The sequence below is a fragment of the Pelmatolapia mariae genome, linkage group LG1 (assembly GCF_036321145.2).
Source record: "Pelmatolapia mariae isolate MD_Pm_ZW linkage group LG1, Pm_UMD_F_2, whole genome shotgun sequence".
In the NCBI taxonomy this organism is placed as follows: Eukaryota; Metazoa; Chordata; class Actinopteri; order Cichliformes; family Cichlidae; genus Pelmatolapia; species Pelmatolapia mariae.
The window spans coordinates 16,138,416-16,150,993 of NC_086227.1; the positions used below are offsets into that span (position 1 = coordinate 16,138,416).

At 36.4% G+C, this 12,578-nt stretch overlaps 1 protein-coding gene across 3 annotated transcripts in view; it reads left to right on the plus strand.

The window, feature by feature from the left end:
* Window positions 1–592: 592 nt before the first annotated feature.
* Window positions 593–12,578, plus strand: part of LOC134627676 (protein diaphanous homolog 3-like) — a 168,468-nt gene continuing 156,482 nt past the window's right edge. The window contains exons 1-5 of one of the 3 annotated variants that reach the window (XM_063473992.1): window positions 593–799; window positions 917–1,079; window positions 5,617–5,799; window positions 6,102–6,206; window positions 11,742–11,872. In XM_063473992.1, coding sequence (XP_063330062.1) covers window positions 966–1,079; window positions 5,617–5,799; window positions 6,102–6,206; window positions 11,742–11,872 — 533 coding nt within the window. In that variant the 5' untranslated portion in view covers window positions 593–799; window positions 917–965. Of the gene's footprint in view, window positions 1,080–5,616; window positions 5,800–6,101; window positions 6,207–11,741; window positions 11,873–12,578 lie in introns of all 3 variants that reach the window. The other 2 variants (XM_063474000.1, XM_063474009.1) reach the window with 2 other exon arrangements.

Genomic DNA, 12,578 nt, shown 5'->3' on the forward strand with positions numbered 1-12,578 from the left:
CTCTGATACACTAATTTCTAATCCTTTAATTAGGTCATTTAAACTAGACCATACATCACTAAAATAAAGCCTGGGTTTGGCCAACTAAATTTAAAAAAAAAAGGCGGTTGTACTAAGCTGATTTAAAGACCTTTCTTTCATTGTATTTACAGTCATTGGTATTTATATGTGTGCATTTATACTGAGTTATTTTACCCATTTAATTAAGAAATTATATTTAAGCAACCTGTCATTATCGCCTGTCACTTTCTGTTCAATATTTCTATAAGACAAAAACTGTCACTTGGCAAACTGAAATTAAATCTAATATATCTATCTAATACAGAGAGAAAAGCTTGGATGCAAGTAAGACCTACACACAAAACCTATCGCACACCTACGGGAGATACTGACTGAATAAAACGAACAACCCTAAAACTGAAGTAGGATTGACTGACACTTCAGGCAGCCAATCAACTCCCTCTAAACTGTGACTCGAGTCACCGTTTGAGGTTCCGTGATTGCTATTGGTTGAATTAAACATGGGAAGCTGACGTAATCATTGCGCGGGTCTGTCAAAAAAAGTACCTTAATTTTACCCACCTAACGCTTCTGCTGAAACTCGTAATGACTGTATGGCTTTCAGTTAATATTCGGGTGAATTTTGTAAGTCTTCGGGAAAATTGTTACGTTTAAGGCGCATTTTTTTAGTTAACGGAAAGTAGAGCATTACGTGACAGTCAATAAATTGGATTAGCGCTAAGTCAAGTCACCGGTGAATGATAGTATTGTAAACCTGGCTAGCTAGCTAAACGAACAGGTGAGACTGAGCACTAAAACATTAAAAACGCTTGGACTTAGTGTTATGTGCTCAGCATTTTCCTTTGTGTGGTCCTCTAGCTCTTCTATCGTCTGCTAACGTTTCATGCAATAAAAGGTTTAGGTCTTCAGTAGCTGTCAGCTGGTGTAGAAGTCATTGGGCCATCATGGAGAGTTACAGTCAGCGGTTTGAATCCACCACCGGACGGGACAGTAAATCTCAAAAGAAGAAGGGCTCCACTTCGTCATACACCGATGACGGAGACCGCAAACCAAAATTTGTAAGTATGAAAAGACTAAAACGAGCTTTGGTTTTACTCTAACGGTATGATACAGAAAGCATTTGATAAACGCTGTAAATAGATGGTCACTCAGTGTTTACATGCAGTTATATAAGCCCCATTCCGTGCTTGAAGTTATGCTTTCCCTATGATACAACCAGCCACAGAGAAGGACATTAATGTGGACAGAACAGTACACGGGTAGATGGCCCTCCATATAAGGAATGTAGCAGACACCTTGGGTATTTTCTATTACTTTCAGAACGACCAGTTTGGATAGACAAACAACCACGGTTAGACCTAGTGGTGAAGATGTGTCATGCCTTCGTAATGTGCTTACATGTCTGGGGAGGCTGAGAGAAACGAATAGTTAACAAAGCACAGGAGGCTACACAAGTAATGTTTTATATGGTAGAATTTCTTCGACAGCCATAACCTTGAATGTTTGTTGACTTTGCATGTAGGAAATCAAAAGGTTAAAATTAGCACAGGGTTTAGCTGACACTAATCCATGCAAGACAGCATTTAGTCTCTTTGGTATTTGTCTGTTGTTGTTCTTCAGCTACTCTAGCTGTGTAAACAAAAACATGTTATTTTTTTGTTTGTTTACACAGCTAGACTAGCAATTAAAAAAACAAAAACAAAACAACAACAACAACAACAACAACACCAAACCCTTCTAATTTTCTGATAGGAGACTTGCTTGTGACACAGATCTCTTTAAAGGATGCTCAACCTGTGCTTGACCCCTTTCTTATGAGAGTGTTACTACAAGTCAAGTTCCTGTGGCCACTGTTCAGAGACTCCACTGGAAAATGAAGCAAAATTTAGTCTTTCTCAAATGGTTTCTGTCCACTCCCACTGATGACCTGTTCGTTTAACATCTGACAATGTAATCCATAATAGGAATTCAGATTCACCTTCTTTGATTAGTGTACAGTGCTGGATGAATGTTGAGTTTGAAGCATAAACATGTTTATATACAGTGCATAAGAATTAAAATCTGATAAATATTAACTCATTGATTTAATATTTGAGAAATATGTTGCAAACACATTATCAGAGTCTCTGGTAACTTGAGATGGTCATTGTTATCTGGTCACTTTATACAAAACTATAGCTAATACTGATTGGCATGCTACAGTAACGTTTAATGTCTACTCATTCAGCATAAATGCAGGAAACCTATTAAAGTGAATTTTAAATGGTGTTCAAGAAATAAATCATGGAGTATCTACAATGTGTCTATCCATCCTCCAAATCCTTTACTAGACATATTTGACGTAGTCAGGCTATGCTACTTCTTTATATTTTTATTACTAACATAATTTAATCTAGTTTTGTTATATATTATTTCTTGATATTTTTAGACAAGTGGATAGAAATTGAGTTTCAGTGGTTCGAAATATGCCATAAAAACTTGAGTCTGAGCCTGCCTGTTTAAAGGTGTCTGTAGTACTTTAAATCCATCTGCAGGACCTTGCTGAATCTGTGATCTCATGGATATGTAGTTGGAAAAGCAAGAGGACAAAGCCTGTTCTTTTTCCCCAGCCAAGTTTCTTTTAGATTGCTTGATCCAAGACAAAGGTGTTGGAAGCCTTGGTCTCGCTATCATGGTGGAAGTTACAAAATCTGCATTCAGTCTAAAATGACTGCACCAGCCAGATGGGACCAAGAGCTCTCAGCAAATCTTCCTTCCATCAACCAGAGGTGTTTGGCGTAAACAAAGGTGTCCAGTCAAGTGTTGGACACCTTTCTGAGACTAATTTAGAAGGCTTTTATTTTATTGCCTAGTCTGCTAAGAAATGTTAAGACAACTTTATAATTTCTGTTTTAGCCAAACTCTTTGTTCCATAAGTAACTTTGCTCATAGAAAATGTGCAGCATATAGCATAGTACAATCTCAGTGGACTTCATCTCACATGGAATGAGGCCTTTTGATGTCTTTGCTGTGACTCGGCTCAGGTGGTAATTTTTAGAAGAGTGTTTCAGTGCCTAATTTGTAAGTTAGGAGGATCTGCAACACAGGGAGGGTGCTGTTCCGGCATGATCCGACACAAAGTAATCCCTGAGTGTTAGTGTCTGTCTGGATGAGAGACGCCAAGTTGCTTTCACAGGATCTTTAAATTAGGAGTGCCTTCCTCTTCTTTTAAAGAGGAAATACCAAAGAAGCGAGGTTTTCTTCAGTTGATAGAGTTAACTACATGTTAGTGAATTTTTCGATGACATCCAGTTTCAATAGAGGCAGTATCACAAAGCCTAAGTAATGAGTTGTTGCTGTGGAAACAAAACTCATCTCCAACATTTTTTGAATTCCTCATGGTAAGGGGAGCAATGTAGACCATCCCCATCTATATATAACACCCCACACATGCTGGTTTTATTCTTGATTCACCTTCTTGTCAGAATAACATCTGGATTTCTTAAGATTTCTCCATCTCTGTGTATTTTTTTTAACCAGTAAAAACGAGTATTGAAAAACTGCAGCTTGCATTAGTGGGCTTTCTTTTACAGCTTCTCGTGACCTTTGCTTTTGCCTCTTGAAAGCAGAGGTCACCACGATCTCCTCTGCCACAGCTGTAATGCAGGATGTTTGTTTTCTTAGTGAGTTAACTGAAATGTTTGTCTGCTGGTAAATGTGCTATATCCATGGTGCGTACTCTCCCAAAGATTGTTCAAAAAGCACTTTATATCTGGTGGAAACATGTCAGATCAGTGTGTTAATGTAGTTGTGAGATGCCTTTTTGCCCTTTTTTTTTTTCTTTTCAAATGGACTAACTGAAGGACTGGAATTGCTGTGACCATAATGAATTTTACTTTATCAGTAATTACCGTGTTTGGCAAGTTTTTCTTTCATCACAAAAATTTCCTTTATGTAGTTTTTAATTGGTAGTTATTTTGTTGTGTGGCTTTTTGGCCAGTTCCTATCATATTCCAGCAGAGGTAGAACTAAAATGATAAAGTGATTACCGTTGTTATTTAATTAAATTGGAAAATAATATTTTTGAGAAAGACCTCATAGATGACTACATGTAACAGGTGTTAAGGAAATCTGTTTTGTGTGGCTGAAAAAAACCCCCCAGTATATTGAATTTTTAAATAGTCAAATATCTGTTTTGGAATAGGTCTTAAAATTTGTCTTGGTCAGGCTCCATGTAGCAGTTCTTTTGTGATAGAAATGTTGTTTTATATGGTGACCATGTAAAACCTTGATAACAACAAAAAAAAAGTCCTTAATAACCCACACACATGCAAATATTCTAACACTGGCAAATGGTAAATGGTTTTGCCTAGAGGCAACTTTGTCAAAAATGTCATGTTTGGTACTTGGTGATGCAGGTTTCTGGGACATGTGCTGTTTTTTTTAAATAATAAATAAATTAATTTATTTAAATCAGCTGTATATCTGGCACACCATGGACATTTGGGAAGGAAAACACATAGTCAGGCCAGTTCTATTAAAGGCAGCGAGTCTTTGCTGATTTAATTGACAGAAGAAATAAGTGCATCTTCCTGATATTTTTGGATCATTCATTAAATGGTAAATGGCCTGTATTTGTATAGTGCTTTACACTAAGGACCCCAAAGCGCTTTACACTACATTCATTCACCCATTCACACACTGGTGATGGCAAGCTACATTGTAGCCACAGCTGCCCTGGGGCGCACTGACACAGGCGAGGCTGCCGGACACTGGCGCCACCGGGCCCTCTGACCACCACCAGTAGCCAACAGGTGAAGTGTCTTGCCCAAGGACACAACAGTTAAACAACATTAAACAGAAACTTCTATTATGTGCATGAGTATGCAGACCTCCCTGCCAGTTGTTGGACTGGTGTTGATGTTTTGCGGAGTCGTACTGTCCACTCCATTTAAAGAAGCATTTTTTTTAATTGAATGTGAATGTAAAACACCATTGTAACTCTTTGAATGTCAAAATAAGTGTAACAGAGTAGGGACAAATCAATACAGACATTTCACTGTCTGTATTCTTTTTAGATTATGCTGTATGCTGCAAAGAATGGGGCATGTGTGTTTAACTGAAATGAAGCAAATTCTTGAAGCCTGAATGTAAAAATGTGCTCCAGAAGTGTTTGTTAGAATATTTGGTGCTTTTGCTTTGTGTATCCTGATTTGTTTCTTTTTGCTCCCCACTTATAGCACTTACCCTTTAGAAACATCACAGATGATGTGGTAAGCTTTGACAAACTGATATGCTTACTTCTGTGTGTGCTTTGTGTCATCGATCTCTGCAACATCTAACGTCACCTTACTTGAGGTCACTGCTTCTGCTTATTTTGAGCATCATTAACAAAGCCAAAACAGTCAGGCATGGAGCCATTAACATCATAGGACAGACTTCTTGTTTGTAGTTTGTTTCATATTACTAGCATTGCATTCTAGTTTATTAATAACAGTTTTTTTTATTCTGCTTGACTACTAACCATTTAAATGTGCTCATAATCATCTAAACGTGACACTGGAAAGTCTGGAGTAATTTTTTCTATTTTTAATTGTGCTTTCTTTCTTTCTACAGCTGGACAGATTTGCCAGTATTCGGATTCCCGGTAGTAAAAAGGAGCGCCCACCCTTGACACAATCTAAGCACAATGCAAACGACTGGTCCAGTTCTTCATCCTCCACCTCACATCATTTTGAGGAACTATCGTCAAAGATAAACTCAGAAAAGGAGATCTTGGCTCTTTTTGAAAAGATGATGGTGTGTTCTTTTCTTTTTGTACAACATTTTCACATTTCATTAAAAAAAAGTGCTACCAGTGACTAAGTGATAAAGATATTCAAAAAGACAAATAATCAATTTAACACAAGTGATGATATTTTTCAAACTTTCATTTTAGTTCAGTAATTTTATGATCATGGCCACAAAGCAGCTGATATTTGGTTGCTGACCCTAGAAACAGTGCAGAATGCTAATGTCTTCCAGAGTCGGTTATGCATTCAAAAACAGCATCAGATTTTGGCCATGGTAATATTGTAGTTTTTTTCTCTTTTCTTTTTTAGGAAGACATGAACTTGAATGAGGACAAAAAGACTCCTTTGAGAGAAAAGGACCTCAACACAAAGAAAGAAATGGTCATTCAGTATATATCAACTGCCTCTAAAACTGTAAGTTTTTAAATATTTAAAATATTTCACCTATTTTGAGTTTAAATTAACTGACTTTTTATATTTATGTGGTTGAATGTTTGCATTGATGCATGTGTTGTTGATGCTTTTAATTAGCAGTGTCTAGCAGCCTGAAGAAGTTTGATTTTCATACTTTCTAACTTTTTTGAGTGGAAGGTTGGTTCAGTTTTGGTAATGTGAGGTACCATCCACATCTGTTTTGGTAAACATCGCTTTTTCTGTGTGTTTTGGCCTTTTTGGAGTTTGAAGTCACAGAAAATGAAGCTTTTGAAACTGTTTCTGTATCAAATTTGAACTTGGAAAATGACTGTGTCATGCAACATCACATGTGCGTGCATTTATCTCCTTTTTAAACATAAGACTATACCCCATGTTATTGTTTATAGGCCTTTGATTGGCCAGCTTTTCTGCAGTTAGAGTTATATGACCAACTGTTGCTTGACACACTTTTGACAGCATTTGACATATATTTTTTGCATTTTTATGTGGATGGAAATCTTTTAAGAACAAAAGTGGAAAATCCTGCTTTAAATGGTGTGGGTGAATGTAGCTTGAATTTTAGGGCTAAATATTAGAATATTTGTTCACTGGTTTTCAGTTTTTGGCACCTGTTTAATTGTGTTCTTTAAATGTAGAAGGATATACTTGCCTTGAGTACTCAGCATCTCTCTCACTCACAGCAGCTATCATGATACTTAAGTTAACATTGTTGTTGTGAACAAACAGCTCAGTTAATGTTAAAATAAAATGTATTTATTTAAGAACAAAATTACGTCTTAAATAAAGACCAAAAATACCACTTAAGACCAAAAATACGTTGTCAAAAATCTTTGAAGAGGAGTGCAACGTCTCACTTTCCACATAGGCACACACTCTGTTTAGTTAGCAGCAGAGGTGAATGAGCTCTTTGCATATCTGCATTATTCTTGTTGTGTTTTTGTTTTTTGGCCCAGACATGGAGGTGGATTCATTTTATTTTATGATTATAGCAAACATTTACTGCAGGTAATAAAGAGTGACTGGAAAATAGGAAAACAAGTTATTTCTGTGACAGTCATATTATTGTTGATGGATCACAGTATGTAGCATACAGTATGAGGTACAGGATATTAAAGGATATAAATATTTTAAGCTTACACAAGTCATTGTAAAGCATCAATATATCATTTTTCTTACATGAAAAAGCTAAAAAAAGAACTTCCTGGTATCCAGACAAGAAATGGGTAGGGGAAAAAACAAATAATTGACATTATTGAAAAGCGCTATATAAATACAGGCCATTTACCATTTACCATTATGAACAGTAAGGCCTATTCATATTTGATAACTACAGGTTTTCTGGTTAAGTTGCCATCATGTGTTGCAAAGAAGTATGAAATTTATTATATTTGTTATAACCAGACATCCCTTCAAGTTTGCCTTAGGCTGTCTATCCTTGTCTCTAGTTACCATGGTGACTGGCCTGCATTTGTTACCTTTCATACCTGCATGGTAAAAAAAAAATGTGGGCACCAACCAAAAAACAGTGAAATTAATTTCTTTAAGAGAGCAGATTTATAATACTCTGCATTTACTTAAGAAGTGGTTCATTATGTGTTTTTGGAGAGAAGTTCTGAGAAAAAGGTCAACATTTCTGAGGAAATGTGGTGTCACTGAGTTTAAAACACTAAGCAAGGTGAAGTATATATCAACAAAAATGTTTTTACTTTTTACACAAAGGAACTTGATTTTTTTTTTCTTGTTTTGCTTTTGCTTGTTTAATGTGCCATCAAAATAATAACAACAACAACAATGCAACCTTCTCAGTCATGTTGCTGTTTTGCCAATTAACCTTTAATTTTTAAACTGATGTATGCCACTTGCTTTTCTAGCCTGTGAATTTGGAGATAGCCTTGGAGAGAAACAATTTCCTTGTATGTTGTCACAAAAAATAATTGCTGACCTTTGACATTGTGTTTTGATTTATGTGCAATGCCCCTGCTGTGTAGGAAATTGAGTTTTGCCTTGCCTTAAATTGCTTTCAAAGAATCTTCAAAAATATGACTCCTCGATCAACTGAAGCTGAGCATGGGGAAAATTTATGTTAAGACATGTCAAATGGTCAGAATCTGTGTAAAAGGGTTTATCCAAAATCCATGTGTATTGTTTCTAATTTGAAAATATAGCACATGGTTTAGCACACAAAAGTCTACTGCATGGGCCTCAAACATGCAGGCGGGGGCTAGAATTGACCTACTAATGGGTCCATGTGCAGTAGGGCTTTGCCATATCGTATACCTGTAAAAAGTGTACTTTTAAAAGTGTTATAGCATGATGTTATTCCTATACATCCCCTAGTACACACAAAACAGAAGTTGTGAGTCATGGTTTGTCTGAGAGCATGTTAGTATGTTGGTCTCTGCTAACAACTTAACCCTTTATTGACCATGGGCCCACTGGCGGGCCCATTTTACAGGTAAATTTGAAGGGCCGGTCAATAAAGGGTAATACCGTTAACAAAAATAAGCAGCTAGTTCAACAACCTTCAGTAAAGAGAAATGCCAATACTTTGCAAATTTAAAAAAAAATGTGCTAAAGGTAGAAATAACACAAATTTGTTTCACCATTTTATATTGGCAACTGGTGCAACCCTAAAGTAAACAAATTACTCAACCAAGAACTGATACTTCTGCTCGCTAGTTGCACTCCTTAATGACAGGAAGTGCCAAGCTTGGGTGGAAATTATTGTTGTTGTTGCACAGTGGTAAAGCAAGATATTAAGCAGCTGGTTAGAAAACTTGACCCAAAATAACACAAACATCCCAGGTCGAAACTCTTTTTCAGTTTTCTTATCTGACAGTATTGTGAAGTTCCTGCAGAGTTACATGAATAATTTGCTTTAGTTACTGTAGTGTTAAATTAAAGTTTTAAGCAGTCATTCTGTACGTGTACGCTACTTGGGCTGCACTATGTTAGTGCTTACATTTGCTTTTTTACTATGTCATTTGATATAATGCTGTGTGCCACTAATATTGCACTACGACGCTTCTGCTGCTGGAAAGTTGTTTCAGTAGATTAGCACTTTGATTTAGATTGTGTCTCATCAGTGACAGTAGCTCATTGGCAAAGGTGGATAGAAAATGCTGTTCATTTACTTGAATTAATAAATGTTGCTACCCGCTATCTTTTTTCCTTTCGTCTGAAATATGATTATTGCAAATTTTCTTGAAATATTGTGATAGAATTTTGAAGCTATACCACCCACCCATGCAAAGTGTGAAAATTCCAGGGAATTTGTTATATCTTAAATTGTTTAATAAATTGCACTGCTGTTCAAGGTGAAGTGGTCAGAGTATTACTACCATGGAGTGAATGTGTACAGAAAGTATATACAGATCTTATCAGGCTGTTTTAATAATGACGTGTAAAGATAAATGAGTTTAGCTCTAAAATTTTGTGCATAGTCTCACTCCAATCTGTAGTGCATATTTAATATGACATCTTAGGCTTTTTTGTAAAAGTTTTGTAAATGAATGGTTCATTAACATTTTCAGACCTTACCTGTGCTTCTACATTAAAGGAAGGGTATGTTATTATGCTTTTTAATTTTTTTTATTTTTTTAATAAACTGGTCTGTCTCACTTCAAGATCAAATTGGGCTGTATGTGGCCTTTTAACTAAAATGTCTTTGACACCCCTGGTCTATTTTATGTTAATACAATGCTCACATAAATGGTACATTATGAGTGCACATAATCCTTCTCCTGTACACACTAGCTTTGGGTCAAGTCTCTTTGAAATTCAGGTGGGTGTCTTCCAAAATGTATTTTCTGTGAAGGTTTCAAGAGTGGAGTACATCCCTGACCAACCTTAGAACTCTAATCAAGCAGTATTAAAAAAACACTAAACAATGACTCACTGGTCCATTTTGGCTATAACCTCAGTTGAAATGATTATTAAAAGAAAATCATGTGTTATGCTCCAAGTCCACATTTTAACATATGAAGCTTTTAATGCATCTGGAGTCTATCCATGTTATGTGGATGGACTTGCTGTCACTGGGCAAACAGGGTGCCACGAATGTTCCTTTGATAAGAAACACCAGAAGGACCCGGGCCTGTTTCTACCAAGAGCAGCAATCATACTTTCCTCTTGCTGCTGAAAGCCCAAGAGATCCTGAAAAACAAACCGCCTAGTCATCATCATTTCTCACCAGGATGGGAGAGGCAGTTGATCATTGGGCTTGAAGAGGAAAAGAGAGGGAGGCAGACACTTTCTGTATCCTTGATGGTCTGTTGTGCAGCCAGGCAGTGGTTTGTTTTTGTGAAATTGCCACCACCATTCGACTTAACTCAGCACCGAGCAAGAGACATACAAAGTGGGAGTCGGACTAAGCTGATGATGCTTGCAATCAAGAACCAATTTGTAAGCGGAGCAGAAATGACATGTTTTAGCCGTGGTAACAACACTGGAGGGTTCTGATGTTGTGCGAGTGATAGATTCATAGGACTACTATCTGAAATGAGTGGAGTGCTTTGATGTGTTTTGTGGTGATGAGCATGAGCCATGTTGTGAAGTCCAAAAGAAGGTGGAACACATGCCAAATAAAATGTTTTCCCAGAGTTCAATCAGGACAACAAGCTACTCAACAATCAGTATCACATGAGCTAAAGCTATACTTTTCTGGCTGCCATTTCAAAAGCTTGTATACCTTTGACTTTTCTATATATGTAACAAGCTTCTGTTTATTGGGCTATAAGACTGTTTGCTGCTATATGATACATTCTTTGAATAAAAATGACTGGTTTTATCACTGAAGTTTTGAAAAGTAAATATATTTGTATTGTTTTTCAGATTAAAGAGGCCTTTCTGTATATATTTCTATAGAGTAGGGTTTTATAGAAGAGGTTTGAGGTGAGAAACAGACTGGATATATTTCTTTTTTTTTCTTTTTTCTTTTTTTTTTGCCAGCCTGTTGGAATTAGGGATTATATATTCCTTCAGATAGTGATAGATGTTGATATCTGAGGTCTTTGATCAATCAAGAACGTTACAAAAAGTAAGTTTAGCTTTAAGTGTTTACCACCCACCCACACAAAAGCAGTAGTAAGCCTTACTTAGTAGTAACCCTAGTGTCTTGTCAGGCTATGAAAAGGAAATTCTTGGTACAGCTAACCCCCCCCCCCAAGGTGCATGCATTCTAAACATATAAAGTTAATAATTAAGGTCTTTTTCAGTAATTTTGATTGTTGTGTTGTTGATAGTTTTGAAATTTTATACATTTTAAAACATTTCCATTCAGAAATACCTTAGACTAGAAATGTGTATGGACATGTAAGGTGTGTGTGTAAAGTGGGAACTTTTTAGAGGTACATTAAAATGAGCAAGCATGGGAATAAAGCTAAATGCTCAAGGATTGGTCAAAAGTCAGGAAAAACTGGGCAATTTAAACAAAAACAAACTTTTAATTTTATTTGGCAGAATTTGCAAGGCTGTATTTAAGAGATTTCTTCTTCCTTTCTTTTCATTTTACAGGGCAGCTTGAGAAACAGCCATCAGATATCTCCCCAGGAATTCCTTAGTGAGCTGAAGTCAGGGGTCATGGATGAACGTCTGTTTTCCTGTCTAGACTCACTGCGAGTGTCCCTTACCAGCAACCCCGTCAGGTATGGTACAAGATTCTGACACTAAAAGTGGACTTGCCCTCTTTAGGTTTAATTCCCCTCTCTTGTCTCTGGTAGTTTATTATTTGACAGTACACTGTATGGGGACACCAGACTATATACCTTTCTTTATGTAGTATTTCTGTCTCTTATTTTCTCCTCTGTAAGTTCTATTACTTCAAATTTAGTTCATATTAATCTAACCATCCTTTAATCATAATGTTTTTGTGTTTTTTTTTTTTTTTTTTTTTTTTTTTTTTGGCGTGCAAGTTTAAGTGTTTTGCTGTCATAATGGCAGGTGTCAGTTATAAAATGTCCAGTCAGTATTGTTGCTAACACACTGACATGTTGTGATGGTTGATGCTTTATTGCATCTTTGAAGCGCTAAAAGGAAACAAACAACTAAGACCAGCTCAATACTGACCTGTCATGTGTCACTCCTGTCTGGTTGCACGCCAGCATCTTGTAGAAAGTTGCCTGCTTGCATTATAAGTATTACTGCCCTCAGCTACCTAAACTGTTTGTGGAAAAAGTAAACAAAAAAAAAAACAAGATTTCTTGAAGGTTTAGGTGCCACACATTAGGTTTGATCAGGTTATTTAACCAGTGTCTGTCTTCTCATATTTTTTTTAGAGTATTCTCATTCCATATTTATAGTAATCAGATAAATACTAAGATGTACTCTATTTATATATGTTTTGGAAAAATA